Below are 18,335 nucleotides of genomic sequence, written 5' to 3'. Positions count from 1 at the left end.
CCCCACGCCACACCCACCCCACGCCTCACCCTCCTCCCACGCCCCGCCCACCCTCACGCCACGCCCATTCACGCCACGCCCAACCCCTCCAGCCAATCAGCTGTCGCAGCGCGGCGCCCCCTGGCGGCCGTTGGGTTTTTTTCCCGGCGCTCCCGTGCGGCCGCTTCCGGTCCCAAGATGGCGGCGCCCGCGGAGGTTGCGGAGCGGCAGCCCCGGCCCCGGCCCCGCACCCGGGACGTGCTGCTGCCCGGCGGCCCCGCAGACTTCGGGTCGCTGCTGCTGTCGGCGCCGGTGCTGTCGGGGCTGGAGGCGGCGGGGTTCCGCAGGCCGTCCCCGGTGCAGCTGAAGGCCATCCCGCTGGGGCGCTGCGGGCTGGGTGAGCGGGGGGCAGGGGGACACCGAGGGCGGGCGCGGGGTTCCGAGCGGCTCCCGTGACCCCCGGGTCGCCTCTTTCCAGACCTCATCGTGCAGGCCAAGTCCGGCACCGGTAAAACCTGCGTGTTCTCCGCCATCGCCCTGGAGGCCGTGCTGCTGGACAGCCCCGCCACGCAGGTGAGGCCCGGCCCGGCCTTCCCGCTGCCCCGGGGCTTTTGTTTTGTACAGAAAATTGTTCTTTTTCTGGGGAAAAGGCGTTCGCATCGCCTGCCGGGCAGAGGCTCTGGAATTGTGGTGGCTGGGCGCTGGGTTTTGATCTTCAGCCCCGTTCTGGGTGTCACCCTCGGCTCTTCCAGATCCTGATCCTGGCTCCCACGCGGGAGATCGCGGTGCAGATCCACGCTGTGATCACAACGATTGGGATCAAAATGGAAGGCTTGGAGTGCCACGTCTTCATCGGGGGGACTCCTCTGAACCAGGACAAAGCCAGGCTCAAGAAGTGCCACATAGCAGTGGGCTCCCCAGGTGGGGATCAGAATCCTTGTGCTTCAGACACAGCAGCTGCTGCCTTGGGGCTCTGGGGTGTTTTGCTTGGGTTGTTTTAATAGCAATAAACAGCAACATGCTCAAAGGTTGGTCCCAGAGGTATTTAGATGAACTCTTATAATGAGTGATTATTCAAATATGTGTTTTTTTAAGGCTTATTAAAATGATTTTTAAAGAGAAAGACAAAATATCTGGTTAGAAACTTTTCAGTGAATGTTTCTGAAGTTTCTTTTACTTTTTCCTTCCCCTCCAGGCCGGATCAAGCAGCTGATAGAGCTGGACTACCTGAATACAGCCAGCATCAGGCTCTTCATTCTTGATGAAGCAGACAAGCTGCTGGAAGAAGGCAGCTTTCAGGAGCAAATCAAGTAAGGAAAACATTTATCTCGTGAGTTTATCAATATCAATCACCAACACCTTTGTCAGTGACTGTTGTTTCTTTGCCTCACAGTTGGATTTACTCCTCACTGCCAGCCAATAAGCAGATGCTGGCAGTTTCAGCCACTTACCCTGAGTCATTGGCTGATGCTCTGACCAGGTACATGAGGGAGCCAACGTTTGTCAGGTTGAACCCTACTGATCCCAGTCTCATTGGTAAGGAGTTCACTTATGGTGCTGTTGTTATCAGTGGATTAAGAAAAGCACACAAAAATCAACATATGTGCCCTTAAAATTTGGGAATCACCATCATTTCCCTCCACAGGGGGATTATTTGTTTGTGAAGTATTTATTCCCAGTGTTGATGTATTTAAAACATCAGTGATGGATGTAATTTTGGTTTTTTCTTTAAAAAAATCTTTCAGTCTTACAAGAAAATCCTCCTGTTTGTATTTGGCACAAATGTCAGGTTTTGCTTTAGCTGCAGTGACAGCTGTTGTCAGCAGCACAGCACTGTGCTTGTGTTAGGGAAGCTTTTCATCTGATAATTCTTTGTTTTCCTGCTCAGGGCTGAAGCAGTATTACAAAATAGTCAATTCCCATCCCCTTCCACATAAAACATTTGAGGAAAAAACCCAGCACCTCCAGGAGTTGTTCAGCAAGATCCCATTCAACCAAGCCTTAGTCTTCTCCAATTTGCACAGCAGGTAATAAATTTGAAATAAAAGCTTGAAAAAGAATGTTTGAAAGCAGTGGCTGTAATGTGGAGTCAGGGATAAACTCCCAGAGGGATTCTCCAGGCAGTGTGCAATTCCAGGATGCAGAATTCCTGAAATGCAGCCAGGGAAAAGAAAGTGCAGGAAAAGAAAAGAATGCTTTGGGATGAGGGTGCCTCCTGCACAGTTCCAGCAGAGGCAGACCTGGTGTCTCTGTGTCCTTTTCTACCTGTGAGGTGACTTTCTGAGGCAAAAAGGTGAAAGTGGGAGTTTGGGAATGTGGTCCCAGGCTGTAAGGAGTGGCCTGGGAAGTGCTCAGGGGTGTTGGGGCTGGGGTTTTATTTCATTGCTTTTATTTCAGTGCTTTTCATTGTTTCTGTCAGGGCTCAACATCTTGCAGAAATACTGACATCCAGAGGCTTCCCTGCTGAGTGCATCTCAGGTGAGTGTCTTGGGGACTGTCTGGTACTGTTGATGTTGTGCATAAATGTGACCTCAAACAGCAAAATAATTTAAAGTCTTGGTTTGCATGGTGAGATAACTCAGAAAGCCCTTGAATCCTCGTAGATCTTTAGGAGTTAATTTTTAATTGATTTAGCTGCCTCTTTTCAGTTTGAGTCATTTATATGGATGTGCAGATCAGTGCATTGGGTTATTTGTACAGGGAGAGGTTACTCACACTTGAAGGTTGAAGCAATAATTCCTGGGAATGCAGTTTGTGTAAAACTTGTCTGCAGCCAGGGGGCTCATGTAATCACATCATTGTTTTCTCTTTAGAATGAGCAAAAGAATTATTTTTCTAACAGATTTCAAGTTTCTGTTTGTTCCTTGTAGACTCACTTGGAAGTGATGTTTGGGGAAGTTTCAGCCTTATTTCTGACCTCACCCCCAGCTTCCCAAAGCAGTTTGGATGGAATTTCTTTTTTAATTCTTCTCACTGTAGGCAGCATGAACCAAACCCAACGGCTGGATGCCATGGCTAAACTAAAGCAGTTCCACTGCAGGGTCCTGATTTCCACAGACTTGGTGAGTTGGTGTTTTATAGTATCAATCAGTGGTGCATGAAAAATTCCTTCAGAGCCTCAGATTGGACTTGGAAAATTGTGTGGAGCATAAAAGTCCTGACAGAGCTTGTGCCCTGGGCTCTGTGAGTGATTTTATTCTCACTCTGAAACTCGGGAGTTGTAACCAGCAGCTACTCCCGAGCGTGCTGTCTGTCTTTAGAGGTCTGTTCAGCATTTTATTGAGCTCCCTCTCCTCTTCTCCCCTTCCCCCTTTCCCAAGACATCTCGTGGAATTGATGCTGAGAAAGTCAACCTGGTTGTCAACCTGGATGTGCCCCTGGACTGGGAGACCTACCTGCACCGCATCGGCCGGGCCGGGCGCTTCGGTAGGAGCAGTGCTGGGGGGTCTGGAGGGTCTGGAGGGTGCAGGGGCTGCCCTGGCCCTGGGGAGGTAACTGCACTTTGCTCTGCATCATCACAGGAACTTTAGGCCTGTCTGTGACCTTCTGCTGCCGTGGGGAGGAGGAGAACATGATGATGAAGATCGCTCAGAAATGTAATCTTCAGCTCCTCCCTCTGCCAGGTGTGTCCTGCAGAGCTCTCTGCTCTGTCCTCTGAGTGCAGCTCTGGGGTTGTTGGTTGGGTTGGTTTTATGCAGAGCTTCAGGTGAGTCCACAAAGAACTGACCTGTGTCTGCTTGGCTGAAGTTGTATTAATTTTGGGAGAGGTTTGTCCTGCTCTGCACTAGGGAGGACTCGTGTGGCAGATGCAGTTGTGTGAATCAGCAGGAACTGTGGAACTCTGCACCCATCTGTTGCTTCAGCAGCTGCATGGCTGCATTTCCACAAATCCAGCATTGAGTCTTTCTCAGTCTGCAAGATGCAGTAGGGAAAGGAAGGAGTTTGCTGCCCTTGCTTTGGCAGAAGCTGCTCTGCTAGAAATACAGCATTTATCTTTTTCTGTAAATTCTGGTTGTTTTGTCTGTTTAAATAGGAAAAATAGGTGACAAGGAGTGCAGTGGTGTTTGTCTTGATCAACTTTTTGTTGCCTTCTATAAAGAAAATATTCTGGCTACTTGAGCTTTTTGAGAATTGGTCATTTTGTAGCCCTAAGTGACCATGTCTGAACATCTCTGCAGTTGTGCAAAGCTTTACTTGGCACTGCTAGAGAGAGGGATGTGCTGACCTGAGTGCCTGCTTGTTTCCCTTCTGAGCAGAGCCCATTCCTCCTGGGATGATGGATCAGTTTGAAGATGGGGATGTAGAAGTCAAACCTGCTGGGTGTGCAGGTGCCTCAGTCACTTCTGACACTGGGGGTGTCAGACCAGAGGAGCCAGCACTGCAGCCTGCCCAGAGCAGCTCTTCAGAAGCACCTCGGCCTCTTTCTAGTCCTCCAGTTAATAATTCTTCAGCAGAAAAGCCAAAAAAGACTCTGAAGCAAAAGCAGATAAAGTGCACAAATTCTGCAAACCCTGAGAAGGGTGGCAGAGCCCCCCAGACTTCCCATTGCTGCACAGAGCAGAGGAATCAAGTCAAAAGTGTCTCCAGAAGAGAGGGACAAGGGAAGACTCAGACTCCAGATGAGGAGGCCTTAAAAAAAAGTCTTCCCAGAATTCCATGCTTGTCTTCTTTCAAAAACCACCAGAACAATCCCTGGAGCTTCTCAGCATTTGTTGAAGACTACGAGTATTTCATTAAAGAGGGAATGGAGAGAGAGGTTGAAATTTTAAGAAGCTTTTCAGGGCCAGGAGGACAGGGTGAGCTCCCCAGAAATGGGGATGTGGAGTGGGAGGAGGTGGAAGATCCAGAGCCCATGGCAAATGGTGAGGTGTCTGGTGACAGTGATGGATCATCCAGTTCCAGGGCTTCCTCCTTCAGCAGGGAAAGTGACTCAAGCTGTGAAGCATTTTCAGATGCTCAGGAGCAGAATTCTGTCCCCACCAATGGCCAGGGGGGTGCAGCCTTCTGTCCTGCACCAGAGAGGCCTCGGGAGGTGCCACAAGTCCCAAAGCCAAACCAAATGAAAAAGAAAGTTCTGAAACAAAATGCTAAACAAAAGAAAAACCAGAACCATCCATTCTCTGGCCCTGCCAGGAGGAAAACTGAAGATAACTGCTCCTGCAGCTCTTGGGATGATGGTGTTCCCGGGGAGGCTTGGAGTTACAAAAACTACTGGAAATCTTATTATCAGGCATGGCAAAACTACTGTGATGCTGTGGCTCACTACAGGAACAGTTACAGACAGTTCAGCTGGATGAATGCCTACCACCTCAACTCCATCTACCTCCAGGAGCTGCTGAAAAATGGGGATTGATGGAATGGCCCTGCTGGAGGGCACTGGCAGATAGGAACAAACGTTGTTTAACATTGGAGGAAAATGTTGTTGTCCTTTTTGTAAGTGAGCTGTGTCTAGGTAAATGTTTTATATACATCCCACTGATGGTGTTGCCACAAGTTGTTAATAAAAGGAAATGAAAGGCAGCTGGCTGGTCACTTGTAATCTTTACAAAGTAAACAAAGGAAGATAAAAGGCAGCCACTTAAATACCAAATATCAGTAAGGAGAAGATACAAACCAACCCCAGTTTTTTTTTTGGACTCGTGTGAATTTTGAGTGAATTCACTGTGTCTGTTTATAGTTGGACATCTTCCTGTTTTCTGTAACTCCCTTACTAAAGAGAGGCACTGAATAGATACCAGTAAAGAGGCAGAATTAAACCTGCATCTTCATGCCTGTATTGCTAATTTCAATCCAGTTAATTAACATTATATAAATAACACTTCTGTGGCTAGGTGTGCAGGAGAGGATGGTTTAATTATCTAGAAAATGTGCAGCAATCGTAATTGGTCTGTCCCTCTGGGTGCAGCAATATCAGACTTGCCACACTTACAGGAAAGCTTTAATTAGGAATGAAATTACCTGTTAGTATGAAACTAATTGGTATTTGCTGTTGGGGTTGCAGTGCTTTGTGTGTAGCTGTCATGAAGCAGGAAAAGAGAGTCCTGGGTTGTGGCTCTTGGTTGTCTGCTGATTTTGAAACTTAAGCTTAAATTTATTTGGGTTCATAGAGATTTTAGGGTTTTTTTCAGCTAGTTTTTTGATTTCTCAAAAGTTCACCAGAGCAGATCAGACTGAAGGTTTTGTTTGATTGGGTTTTTTCCCTTGAGCAAAGGATAGAGGGAATTTCCTTTATAAAAACTGCTCCCTCCCTGCTGGGAGCTGCACTGCCAGAGACTCCCTGCTTCCCCTGGGTGTCTTCAGGGGTGCTTGGCTGATCACTTTTGGCAACTTCCAAGCCAGTACAACATCTCAGCTTTCCCTCAGCTTACATAAATCACTTGCTGCCTGGGCCTTCCTCATAGCTCTTGCCAGATTCCCTGTGCAGATCCTGTGGTGTCACTGGCAGTGGTTTGGACCTTCTTGTGCAGTGATGGGGCTGAAAATCTTGCAAAGCTCAGAGTGTCCTCTCTGGGCAGGAAAATCCTGAGATGGGCTGAGAGGTGCAGTGGGTGCTGGGTGGCTTCCTGCAGCTGGGCCAGTGCTGGCCCCCAGTGGGTGCCAACCTTCACTGCAGGGGAACAAGGGGTCTGTGGGGTCTGCTCAGCAGGGGCTGTGTGGGGGTTAGAGGTCCCCTCATCAGTTTTTTCAGGTTTTGCTTAAGGATTGTTGGAAATTCAAAGTCATGCTTTAAGTGACACTTTGCTGATGTGGTTGGGATGGGAGCAGCTCACACGAGGTCTGTGGCTGCAGTGAGCTGTCCCTCTGCTGCACAGAATGCAAGATTGGGCTTGAAGGGAGTTGTCAAGATGAGATTTCCCTTCCAAAGAAAGGCATAAGATGTGCTCTTTAAATCTCATCAGAGGAAGTCCTTTTTCTGCCTTTTTTTCCTGCCCTATTCCCCCCGTGTCACAAATCACCCCAGGGAGGGCTCTCACTTAGGTTTTGTCTGCAAGGTTTGAAAAGGATGTGATCTAGAGCTCAGGATGAATTTTGGTGCAGCTTTTGGTGCTCACAAGGATACTGCAGGAGGTGCCCTTGCTCCTCTCATCTTGCTGTTTGCATTCCTGGTTGCTCCAGAAAGAGTTCTTGGTATTTTAAATGCAACTTGAATGGCTTAGGCCACACCCAAAGTTCTCCAAAAGAACCTCCCAGGGTTTTTTTTTTTTTTTTTAGAAGAAATCTACAGCATCATGGTGGTATTTGTGGCACATACTCTGTTTAATCCAGATTGGATACATCAGGTACAGCAGTGGCACAAGACTCAATACTGTAAATGATATTACAAGTTTCAACATATGCACTACAATTCCAAAAGAAGACAACAGGAAACTTGATTCTTCTAGAAAGTTGTTCTCAAATGAAGCTACCTGCAGTTGTATACAGTACATTTTGTATCTGTCCTCTGATGTTTGTAAGCAAAGCCCATTTAGAGTACGAAAATAGAAAATAATAAGGTTGAGAGCTTCTTATAACATAAAACTCCTAAAGGAAACACCATTGCATTGGAATGCCTTACTGGTTTATCAAAAATATACCATCACACACACTTTGTAAGATACTTCATTGGTCCAAGGAGCCAGGGGGAGCTCCCAGTTGTGGTTGCAACAGAACAGAGAGGAGCATCCAGTGTGGGGGCTCAGGTCTGAGCCAGGCAGCTCTGTGCCTGCTGTGCCCTGCACTCCAACCAAGAGGCAAAGGCCCAGGAGCACACGTCCACACCCAAAGCAACACACGGACTGGTGACTGGAAATGAAAGTCAGGAGGGGATTTTCACAAGCTCTTTGTCACCTGATCTTTTTTGACTGATCCACCTGAAGTTTTCTGGCCCAGTTCCTGCATTCTGGAGGTGAGCAGCAGCACTCCTGGGACACTTCCTCTGGGGGGTTGTGAGTCTTCATCATCAATTGGGATTATTTTATTGAAAGAGGAGGTATTAAATTCTACACAGGTTCTGTAACTGGCAAAGAGAGGTGAAATGGCTTCTTTGAGGCCACTGAGGGATTCATCCAGAGAATGAATCAGGGCTGGAGCAGAGAGGTTCCTGGTGCTGCCTCTGCCAGCCCTGATCCATCTGCAGCTGCTTTCTGGTTGCTCTCAAAGTTTTAGAGAGGTGAAGCCATTATGGGAAGTGTTTATGGGATCATTAAATGTGAAGCCTAGAAACTTGAGCTCTGAAGTCTAGTGCAGTTCCTTAAAGTATTGGAGAAAAAGAAGTTATTTTAATACAATAAATTTGATTTTCATGTGCACCCCTTAAGCTGACCAAAGCAGGACGAGCAGTGCTGGGCTGCAGGACTAGAACAGCTTCAGCTGTTTCACTTTAAACAAGTCGTGGTGATTTGAATTCAGCATTTCTGGCTGCTAAAGAAGGATGGATTTTGAATTACCCATTAGCTTTATTCCACACTGCAGCCATGTGTGTTACTTGGTTTATGTTTTCCCCTGTTCAGTTTTAACAATCGTAATTATTTGACAGATAAATATAGCCCCTGGCATCAGAATTTGCTGTAGGAGGTTTTATATTCCTCTTATGCTTGTAGGCAGCTGTGGAAAGGAGAATAATTTAACTTTGTGCAAGGGCAGCAAGAGAGGAAAAAACAAGGAAAGCATTAAGGCTAAACAGCAGGGGAAAAATCCTTGACACTGAGATCTATTAGTCTGGAATAAGCTCTCCAGGGAAGCAGTGGGAGTCCTGTCCTTGGAGAATTTGGAATTTAATCTAGAGAACAAAATGCAATATATTGTATTTATGGATCTTGTGCTAGTGGAGGATGGATTATATTCTAAATTAGCAGTTGGTACCAAGATGTGTTATCTCTGGCCTCTTCTTCATGAGTGCCCTTAAGATTTTCAAGGCAAAGGAAAGAAAAAGGTGGATTTTAGGAGGAGAAGATGGAAGCCAAAGCTTAGGTATGAAAAGCATTTCTCATCATTGCCAACCAGGTGTGATTCCTTCTATCAGCAGCCCAGTGCCAGGTGAGAAGAGAGCCCAGCTATTGATAGGATATGGTGAAAATCTCTGAAAGTATTTTTTTCCCTCAGAAAAGGCTTTAGAAAGGAAACAGAATGCTCAGAAAAAAGTGTTGCTCCTTTGATAATATAATATTGCTTAATGAAAGACTGAAAAAATAATCCCCTTTTATTTGCTTTTTGTAAAAAAAATCTGGCTTTATCTTTTTTTTTTTTTTTCCTTTTTTTTTTTTTTTTTTTTTTAATGAACTTTTCAAAACCTATAAAAAGCCACAAGGAATTAGTGGGAAGGCTTTTGGAATGAACTGCCACCATCCTACTGATGCTTTGTTGAGCAGCCCTGCAACCCAGGCTGGTTTGTACCCCCTGCCTTTCAGACCAGCACCAGAACCTCCCCTTCCTCCTGTGCTGTTCCTGCAGGTAACCCACACCTCTAGAAGCCCCTTTCCCATTTCCATCAGGACTGAGCAGGTAGGTGCTGGTTTTTGTACCCATCTCAGTGGGGAAGGGAGAGGGATGCTGGTAAGACAGGGCAGAGCTGGGGACTGCTGGAGAGAATGGGCCAAATCCTCCCCTTCTGGGCTAGGAGTTTCCAGGATTGAGTTGCCCTTAGCTCAGCAATGGTTTGTAAGGTGTTAGTTAAAGATCAGCAGGAGCCTCGTGGGGTGGTGGTAAAGCTGATTGCCTCCCTCTCTTGTCCCAGGGAGTGTCTGCACTGCAGTCCCCACCTCCTCCTGTGCCAGAGCTTTCCCTTTTTCCCTGTGCTCTGGGATGCTCTCCCAGCCCCTGCTCATGGCTCTGGGTTCTGGGTTCTGTTCTGTGCTGAGCTCCCATGATGAGGATGTGCTGGGCACCTTCTGTACAAGCCTCTGGTCAAATGCTTTTTGGGAGCATCACTCAGTCTGCTTCACATCAGCTTGTAAAGGGAGCTGATGCCTCCATTGAAAATATTTTTAGCCCTGTTCTTCTAGGCTCAGACTTCCTTAATTTTGTCTGTCTTTACCCAGTGAAAGTCTGTGCTGAGGTACTGACTGCCTGGGCCAGCACCTGCTAAGTTGATGGCAGAAGAGGCAAAGCCCCAGGTTTTTGGGCAGGGATAACAATGATTCCTCTTCTGGAGAAGAGACCAAAGGCCGTGGCAGCCCTGGCAATCTGAGCCAGCCCACCAGAATCCCCAAGGACTGGCTTTCTTCCCTGCTTATTTTTGCCTCTTAAAAAACGTTGATTGTTTTATTTTCCAAAAACCCCACTTTGATTGATGGCAATTAAATGCACCAGTGGTGCTTTAGCCAAGGGCTGCCCTGATTGCTATTTACAGATCAAGAATTGGGTGCAGGGAGATGAAGTGGCTCCTTTGCCACTCCACGGTGAGTCAGGAGGAAGAAAGGCAGCTCTGAGAATCCCTGGGGAGCCCCTGACTCTTGGTAATCACTGATTTGTGAGCACTGGAAGGGACTCTGTGCCCTGGCAGCACGGGGGGCACCGACCCTCACTCTGTGCCAGGCTGAATGAGGGGGGGGTGCAGGGCAAGGGCTCTGATCTGGGAGGGGGAGGGTGTTCAGATGGGGAGCAGATGACAACAAATAACGAAATCAAAGCGAAGGAAAGATTAGATTAAAACATCAAGGAAAAGTCAATAATGGTAAGATTAACTGCAGTATAACCTCCTACAGGAAGCAGCAAGGCAGAGCGTTTTAATCGTTTAAAACAGGACTAAGCATAGTTTTGGGTAACATATTAGAGCTCTGGAGTAAATTGCTATAAGCTGGTGCTATGCTGAAGGCTTTGCTGTAGCCCTACTATTCCTAGAATATTGTAGATGTCTAAGGAGGCTGTGGGGTTAGTGCATCAGCCCCTGAGCCCACCCCATGGACTGGGGGCTCAGGAGTGCTGGGAAAGCAGGCTGCTAGCTAGACATTGAAGTCAGCATGTAGGATTATTTATCTATCTGTACAGGTGTCTATTCACTCTATGTGTATGTGTGTATATAAATATTACAGCAGGAGAGATTGGGAGAGATGTTAAGGAAAAAAAAAAAAAAAGTTATCTGTTTGCTGTCTCGGCCTCAAGCATGCTGTGAGGAGTTCTTAACTCGAGTGTTGGTGAGAAACAGACACTTGAAATGTTTCCTTATTCTCTCCAAGCTGTTGGGGGTGGGTTCATGGCTGTCCTGGGGCTGTTCAGGCATCTGTGCCCCACAGGAGCTGTGACAGTGACGAGGTTGGGGACATCGGTCCCCACGCTGCCCTCCCTGGGTCACAGCCCCACAGCAGGGGATTGGGAAGGGCAGGGTGGAAAAGAAAAGTTACTGTGTTTAGGGAGAAAAATCAGTAATGTTTCGGGGCCAAGAATTTCCTTAAAATAAGTAATTCCTAGAGAGAGGTGCTAGGACTGGCCACAGCTCCGTGGTAGGAGTCTCAGCTGCTTGGCAGCACCATGGTGTTACCTCAGGTTTTGGTTGGTTACAAGTGCAGGACTTTGCCCAGACAAAAGGTAGAACTGCAAAAAAAAAGAAAATCCTGTCTGTACCACCCTTTATCAAATGTTTTCCAAACTCCAGAACTGCTCCCCCTTCTCAGGTGGACGCATGCCAAAAATCCTGTGCTGGGACTGAAGAAGTAAAATTGCTGACTTAGCCTAACCCTAAAATCTGTGCATCCCAGAAGCCATTGATGTGACACCTGGAGCCCTCAGACTGGGAAAAAGCCAAATACCTCTCTGTCCATGCAAGGTATTTGGCTCTGGGGTTCGTTATTATCAAGTATAGATCCAGACATAATTTGGCTACTATTTACAGTGGGTTGTATGTCCAGTGCTAGCAAAGAAACTTCCATATAGAAAACAAAAATAAAAAAGCATGGGCATACATTACAAGAAACCTCTGTTAGACTTATGACCACTTGATGCAGCTGAGTTCAGTGCTTGCTCATTCCTTGCCATTTGTGTGTACAGTTTTAAAAAAAGAGTCCTACCTTTTTTTTTTTTTTTTTTTTTTTTTCTTTTTAAAAATACAGAACTGGTAGCCTAGCCACACTCTGACAGGTAAGTGATAACAAAAATAGAAAGCAGATACCCGTGTGGGACTAAAACTCTACTAAAGCCTGTCTTTTTTTTTTTTTTTTTTTTTTTTTTGTCTTTTTTGTCTTTTTTTTTGGTTTTTTTTTTCTCCACAAATATGTTCTCACAGACAATAATTAGCAGACAAACACACCGTTTGCAATTGCACTGTATTGACTTAAAAGGCGGATACAAAATTGTCTAAATAAAGAATACCAGGGTGAGATGGGTGTGTGTGTGTGTGTGTGTGTGTGTGTGTGTGCACACGTGTTGGTGTTTCCCTGCTGTGCACCCAGGGGTGGGATCGTGCTCTGCTCTTGGCAGTGGGTGCTGCTCTGTGTGGTTCTGCTGCACACTCACTCACACACACAGAGGAATGGAGAGAGGTGGCTCCTTGGTCTAAATCTTTTCCTATAAAAGAAAAAAAAACCGTGAAGTTTTGGTTGGTTTAAAGGTTCTGCTCCACGAAGAGAAAAAATTCACAAAATCCATTGTTTTTCACCTTTTCAGTCATTTCCTCATGAATAAATATTATCCATTAAAAACCTTGGAAAAGGTGCTGCAATACACAGTGTTATATTTCCGTTTCCTTTATTGGCTCCCTCGTTGCCCTGATGATTCTGTCCCTCTGGCCTCCACGGGTGGGTTTTGCCCTCTGCCGTGGCTCTCCATGCAGGTTTTTTTCCTTTAACCATCCTTCTCCTGCCTTTCCTCCCCCTTCCTCACAGCAGGAGTCTGGAGGAAGCTGCCCCGTTGGGTCTGCGTTGCTGATGCGATGGCGAAACGTCGGCTCGGTCCGTCCAGGCACAATTTGCAGCAAGGAAAAGGAACGTGGAGGTGTGGAGGGAGAGGGGCACCGGTCTTCCAGCCTCCTTCCGTGCATCAGACATCCTACAAGGCAGAGACCTTGACAATGTTGCTCGTGGTGGTGCTGGGAATGTTCGTGGAGTGGCCGGGGCTGCCGGGCTGGGCTCTGCTCTCGCCCTCGGGGGTGAGCGCTGGCGGCGTGGGGATGCTGATGATGGCTGTGGTTATCTGGGCAGTTTTGCAGTTTGGTCTCAGCCCATCATCTGATTTCATGTTGAGGCTGGAACGACTAGAAAACAAGTTTAGTGTTTGGGTTTTTGGGTTTTGTTTTTTTTTTTTTTCGGTTTTGTTTCTAAAGCAGGCAGGAGGAAGGATGGGGATGGAAGATGTTCTCAATCGGGATCTTATTCCTCTGAGCTGTGGGCACTGAAATATTCAGAAGGCTCTGCTTAAATGCTCTCCCTGTTCCTGCAAGGCATCATTTATTTTTACCCAGATTACACTAAGCTTTTTAATATTCCCCCTGGTTAGGATACAGCTTTTCACAGGGCAAATTGTTCTATGTTTCCATTTCATTCTTGCATAATTCTAGTTTAATTAAGAGGACATCTAAATATCCTGTCCTGTATACTGCATCTTTTCAGAGCACAGGTAGTTCTTTCTGAGACAGAGATGTTGTCTTCCTTGCATTTCAAATGCCTCTTTCAAATTCACCGTCCCTTGATCTTTTCTATTTTTTTCCATCTCTCTGCAGTAGTTTCAGGGATCTGGCAGCTGGGAGCATTCTTATTAGATCTGCATCAATTGCATCCTATAATTAATTACAGAGGGAAAATGATAGGTTGGTTTCTGTGCATCTGCACAGCTCCAGGAGTCTGCTATTACCAGCCCAACATGTTCATTTTTAAACACAAGGGTTGTCCTTTTAAAATGTAAAGCTCCCAGTCAGAAAGCTACTGCTGTTACCTCAGGGTTGTTCACCAAGGGGATGTTTCTTGATGGGATGGCTCAAACATCCCAAGAATATTTTTTTTTTTTTTTTTTTTTGGCAGAGCCCTTTCTGCTCCCCCTTACCTCTGCCACAAGCTGAGAGTGGGGCAGACCAAGGGACTGGGTGGTTCTGTCCCTGGGAGCCAGCACACCCAGTTAGTTGTGTTCCACATGAAAAACAACTTTAAAGTTCTTTTTTTCTCCTCATTCTTACACAGTTTGGTAAGCAAGTGAAATAACAGTGTTGACATTTAAAATATTACTGGCATCTGATTTAGCACCCACTGAAATAGGCAGAATCGTTGACATTCCCTGAATTCCTGTTTCAGGTGCTGGTTCAAACTGTTGTCATCTTGAAACTGCAACAGCCAGGGACTGGGTTTGTGCTTATTCAGCCCTAACTCCTTCTCTGCACCCTGGCACACAGTAATTGCTTGCTGCCCTAAAGGCAGCTTTGTTTCTGTTTCCAGATCCCTTTGATAGGGCTGGGGAGGAGAAGAATGGGGAGTTCAGAAACAGCCCAGTGCACAAGAGCCTTAATGGGCTGAGGGGGAGTTAGGGAGCAAATTAATATTTGCAAGAGAGATACGGTGAAGAAAGAATTTTTTCGGCAAGTTATGTCTAAAATAAAAATTTCAACACTTTCTATTGAGACACTTCTTCATCTGTGTCACCAATGCCTTTTAGGGTGACAGCTACTAAGACCCTGCTGTGAAATTCCTCCTTATTACTTTCCCAGTGGTGCTGGATGCTCACAGCTGCAATTCAGACTTCGGGACAATGGAAATCAGTGACCTGGGTGTCCCTGGTGGGCTCTGCAGCTCTCCGACAGCTTTTGCTGGCAGACACTGCTCAGCTGGTTGGTTTTGCCTTCTCCCAGTAAGGACCTGGAAACACTGGGCTACTGGGAGCTGGGCTGTGCCAGTTTGGGTGAGTGGCTCCCAGCTGGGAGCTGCTGGCTGTGTGATTAGCACTTCAGAGGCAGATTTCAGCTGGAATTCAGTGGAATTCAGGCAGATTTCAGCTGGAATTCAGTGGAATTCAGGCAGATTTCAGCTGGGATTCTTTCCTCTGTGCCCAGACTGGCCAGAGAAAAGCTGCACTGGGGGCCAGCTCTGACCTGGTTCTCCCTGGACCAGCTGGGAGCCACTTCCCTTGGGTTGGCATCAGGAGGAGGGAAACGAAAGATGCTTCCCTGGCTGGAGAACAACCCCGCGGGGCTGTTCAGCCGGATGATGCCCCGGGGAGGTTGGCAGGAAGGGGTCAGCAGGAAGAGCCTCATTACGGTACCTGGTGGTCAGGGAGGGCTGCTCACTGCACTGGATGTGGATGGTGCTGAGCTCCTGCATGCTGCGGAGCCGGGTGGCTGGCAGGCTGGAGTTGGGGAGGTGGGAGCTCTTCTTGTGCCTCCGGGAGCAGCAGGAGGTGCTCAGCCCGTGGTGACTGGACAAGGAGGGGCTCCGGGAGGAGGGGTAGTTCTGCAGCGAGCTCTCCATGCAGTTCTGCTCGAACAGCTGCTCGTCTATGAACTCGTGGTTCTGGCAGGGAGAAGAAGAGGGTTTTACTCTCTGGGCACAGCAGCAGCTCTGGCCTGACAGAACTTCTGTTTCTAACATCAGCTCTGGTTGGGGCAGTGGGATGTGTCAGCTCCCTCTCTGTGTGAGATGCTCTCTGCCCCCGTGCCTGGAAATATTTGCACTGGGCAGATCTTTCAAAGAAACTGCCCTGTCCTTCCATTCACTGCAACCAGGAGATTTTGTTCTCCTGCCTCAGGAAGCTGTTGCAGTGACAAAGGCAGGGCTTGTTTATTGGGTCTGAGATGGTTCATGTATCCTGCTTGAATTTCTTTTTTTTTTTCTGTGTTTGGATTCCAGAAGTGGCTTCAAAACATCTGCAATACCACCTGTATCCCCCAAGAGGGGATTGAGGCTCCTTTCTCTTTGTCCCTGGGGACAGGACAGGATTGCATTGTGTTTGTGTGACCACCTGGACAGTTTGGTTGCAGGATGCTGCCCATGTAAAGCATCCCTGCAGGTCTGGGTGCTACCAGCTGGGTGGAAATAAAAGTGGAAGGTGAGAGTGGGGAGTGTTCAAGGCAAAGGAAACTCAGAAAGCTGAATCTGTGAAGAGGTTTTGTGCTATGGAACAAGAAATCCTGAAAGAAAGTATGTGTGTGCATCAACAGCCAAGTGAACATACTTTATCCAGGCCTTCACCAGAAAGGATCAGAAAGGATGGGAAACAAAAGCAGCCACCAGTTTAAACTGGACCAACTACCAACCCTCACAGGAAACAAGAGCACAACAGCCAAAAAAAGCCACGTGCACGAGGTCCCAAGGACAAGACCAGGAACGAGAAAGGAAGCAAACACTCTGCAGACACAGCACAGAGAGCACAGATTGAATTAAATAAAAGGAAATACCTTGGTGGTGGAAGTTCGTACAGATAACAGGGGATCATCCACAAGATAGGACAATCCCTACGGGACAACATGCCAACAAAAGATAAGAACACAATTGATTGTCCATTCTGGCATCCAGAAGATCAGTCCCAGCATTGCATCTGTTGCCTCAGCATTCCAGCAGTTCAGGTTTGAATGGGCAACCAGACCTTCTCTGCACCAAACCTTGCTGAACCAGACACTTTTGTTCCTTCCTTCTCACACTGAGGCTTGCAATGTTCTTGGAAATGGAACAAAACTGTTAACAACTCTATCACTTTGATCTTTTGAGAGCTGAAGGCAAAGGAAAGCAAAGTTTCAGCTGCTGATTCCCAATTGCCTGGTTGGAATTGGTTTGGCTCACCAAAGGAGGTGGCTTGGGATCATCTTCTGTGCAAACACAGAAGGAAGGTCTGGGTGGAAGGGTTGGGTTTGATGTGCTCAGCATCTGGAGCAAACGGGACATGTGAATGCCCATACTTGATCTGGGAGTTGGAACCAGCTGAAAAAAACTTCCTTTTGTTTGACCCAACTGCCATGTGACAAAGTGACCTCTGCCAGAGGTACCTTAGGGTCACTTTCTCATCTGACTCCAGATTTCTGAGCCATTCACAGCCCTTCCATTGCAAGTCTGGATGCTGGGGATGACTGCAGGTACCATGACAATAAATGTACTTTTAGAATCCTTCTGCCTAGCTTAAGGAAAGGTGAATTGCCCATTGAAACAAGTTTGCAACCATGGTACATTCCTCATTCCATTCCTGCAACTTGGTCACAAAATGACTCTTCAGGATTTAGAAGTTCTTTTACTGTGATTTAAAGTTCTTAGAGGGAAACTGTGGCTCAGTATTTCAACAAATCACGTGAACTACAGAATTTCCATACATGATTGAACTGTTTTGATTGATAATTTTAGACCAGAATCCAAACTTCCTATGGGATTTGATGCAACTGGCTGAGAAACATGGGGGGAAACACATTCAGCATTGTGCAGGTTCTCCCTCTACTATTTAATAAAAATATTACAATTATTGCTGTTCTTTGCCAAAAAAAAGCAAAGTTTGGAACATTTCCAGCCCCTGAGACTCAGTGTCTCAATTTGTGGCAGTGTGGGAGGTGAATACAACCACAAACCAGAGGGGCTTTGGCCATGGTACTTCCAGCACCCCAACTCCCAGGGATGTTCTCCCACCCCATGCAGTGGTCAGGGTTTTTATAAACCTCTGCAAAGTCAGGATCATCCATGGGCAGACCCCCAGGTAGGGTTCTCATTGTTTGTTTGCTTCAGCCAGCTTGTTAAAGTTTCCAAATAAAAGTGTTCTTGAGAAACTGGGGTCAAAACTTTCAAGCATAAAGTTCTAACCTGAAGAGTCAGATTGTGAAATATCTGCTTGTTACATAACATCCAAATTCACTGGAAATCAAGACAAGATGAGCCTTATAAAATAAATTCAATAGTCATTGATAGAGGAAGAATCAGTTCCCTGTCCTTGGAATGGTGACCTTGGGAGCTGATGGGGTCAAACCAGCTGGACTCACTGCAATTAACCACTCATCATCCTCCAGGGGGTTGCTGGGGCCTAAGTGGAGTTATTTCAGCACAAACCAAACTATGGAAATGGAGGTGATTTGTCTAAGAGAAAGCTCTTGGGAGTCAGAAATCAAAAGTACATTTGATGATGGATGCAGATAGAAAAAGGCATGAATATTTCAAGTGTTAACCTCTCACTCTTTCTAGAATGAATCATGTTATAGATAATGTGTTCCTTCACTGCAGAACCTTTTATATAAACTTGGAAGTAAAATATATGTATCGAATAAATACCTGAAATGTTCCAAGACACCTCTGCATGCAGAGTCATTTAATGAAAAATAAAACTCTCAGTCTAACACTTGCATGACATGAACAGAGAAATCACATTTTGGGAACTGTTTTACTGGCTTTGAGGTTAACTCCCTGCTTTTGTAACCTGCAACCTTCCCACTCCTGAACGAGCTCATCTGCTCTGTGCCATAGGAAGGGCTAAAAATTATTTTTCTTTTTCCCCTGGTG

General features: G+C 46.6%; 2 protein-coding genes across 5 annotated transcripts in view; one reads left to right on the top strand and one right to left on the bottom strand.

Moving 5' to 3' along the window:
* Window positions 1–152: 152 nt before the first annotated feature.
* Window positions 153–5,499, top strand: DDX20 (DEAD-box helicase 20). The gene is made up of 11 exons (XM_071768367.1): window positions 153–376; window positions 458–552; window positions 732–900; window positions 1,175–1,289; window positions 1,373–1,515; window positions 1,868–2,006; window positions 2,399–2,457; window positions 2,959–3,041; window positions 3,300–3,405; window positions 3,501–3,602; window positions 4,236–5,499. The coding sequence occupies exons 1-11, from the start codon at window positions 178–180 to the stop codon at window positions 5,330–5,332; spliced, it is 2,307 nt and encodes a 768-aa protein (XP_071624468.1). The 5' UTR covers window positions 153–177; the 3' UTR covers window positions 5,333–5,499.
* Window positions 5,500–7,215: 1,716 nt separating this feature from the next.
* Window positions 7,216–18,335, bottom strand: part of KCND3 (potassium voltage-gated channel subfamily D member 3) — a 96,520-nt gene continuing 85,400 nt past the window's right edge. For 3 of the 4 annotated variants that reach the window (XM_071768550.1, XM_071768549.1, XM_071768551.1), the window contains exons 6-8: window positions 16,265–16,321; window positions 15,133–15,380; window positions 7,216–13,141 (exon numbers count right to left, since the gene is read on the bottom strand). In XM_071768550.1, coding sequence (XP_071624651.1) covers window positions 12,937–13,141; window positions 15,133–15,380; window positions 16,265–16,321 — 510 coding nt within the window. In that variant the 3' untranslated portion in view covers window positions 7,216–12,936. The remainder of the gene's footprint in view (window positions 13,142–15,132; window positions 15,381–16,264; window positions 16,322–18,335) is intronic. The other variant, XM_071768552.1, reaches the window with a different exon arrangement.

The sequence above is a fragment of the Heliangelus exortis genome, chromosome 25 (assembly GCF_036169615.1).
Source record: "Heliangelus exortis chromosome 25, bHelExo1.hap1, whole genome shotgun sequence".
NCBI classification, from domain to species: Eukaryota; Metazoa; Chordata; class Aves; order Apodiformes; family Trochilidae; genus Heliangelus; species Heliangelus exortis.
Note: the sequence above shows the minus strand (reverse complement) of the source record. Positions and strands in the feature narration are given on the sequence as shown.

Coding starts and splice junctions, on each gene's coding strand:
- DDX20 (XM_071768367.1), top strand. CDS start 178: ATGGCGGCGCCCGCGGAGGTTGCGGAGCGGCAGCCCCGGCCCCGGCCC. Junction 1,516..1,867: donor TACTGATCCCAGTCTCATTG/GTAAGGAGTTCA, acceptor TTTCCTGCTCAG/GGCTGAAGCAGTATTACAAA. Junction 3,603..4,235: donor TCAGCTCCTCCCTCTGCCAG/GTGTGTCCTGCA, acceptor CCTTCTGAGCAG/AGCCCATTCCTCCTGGGATG.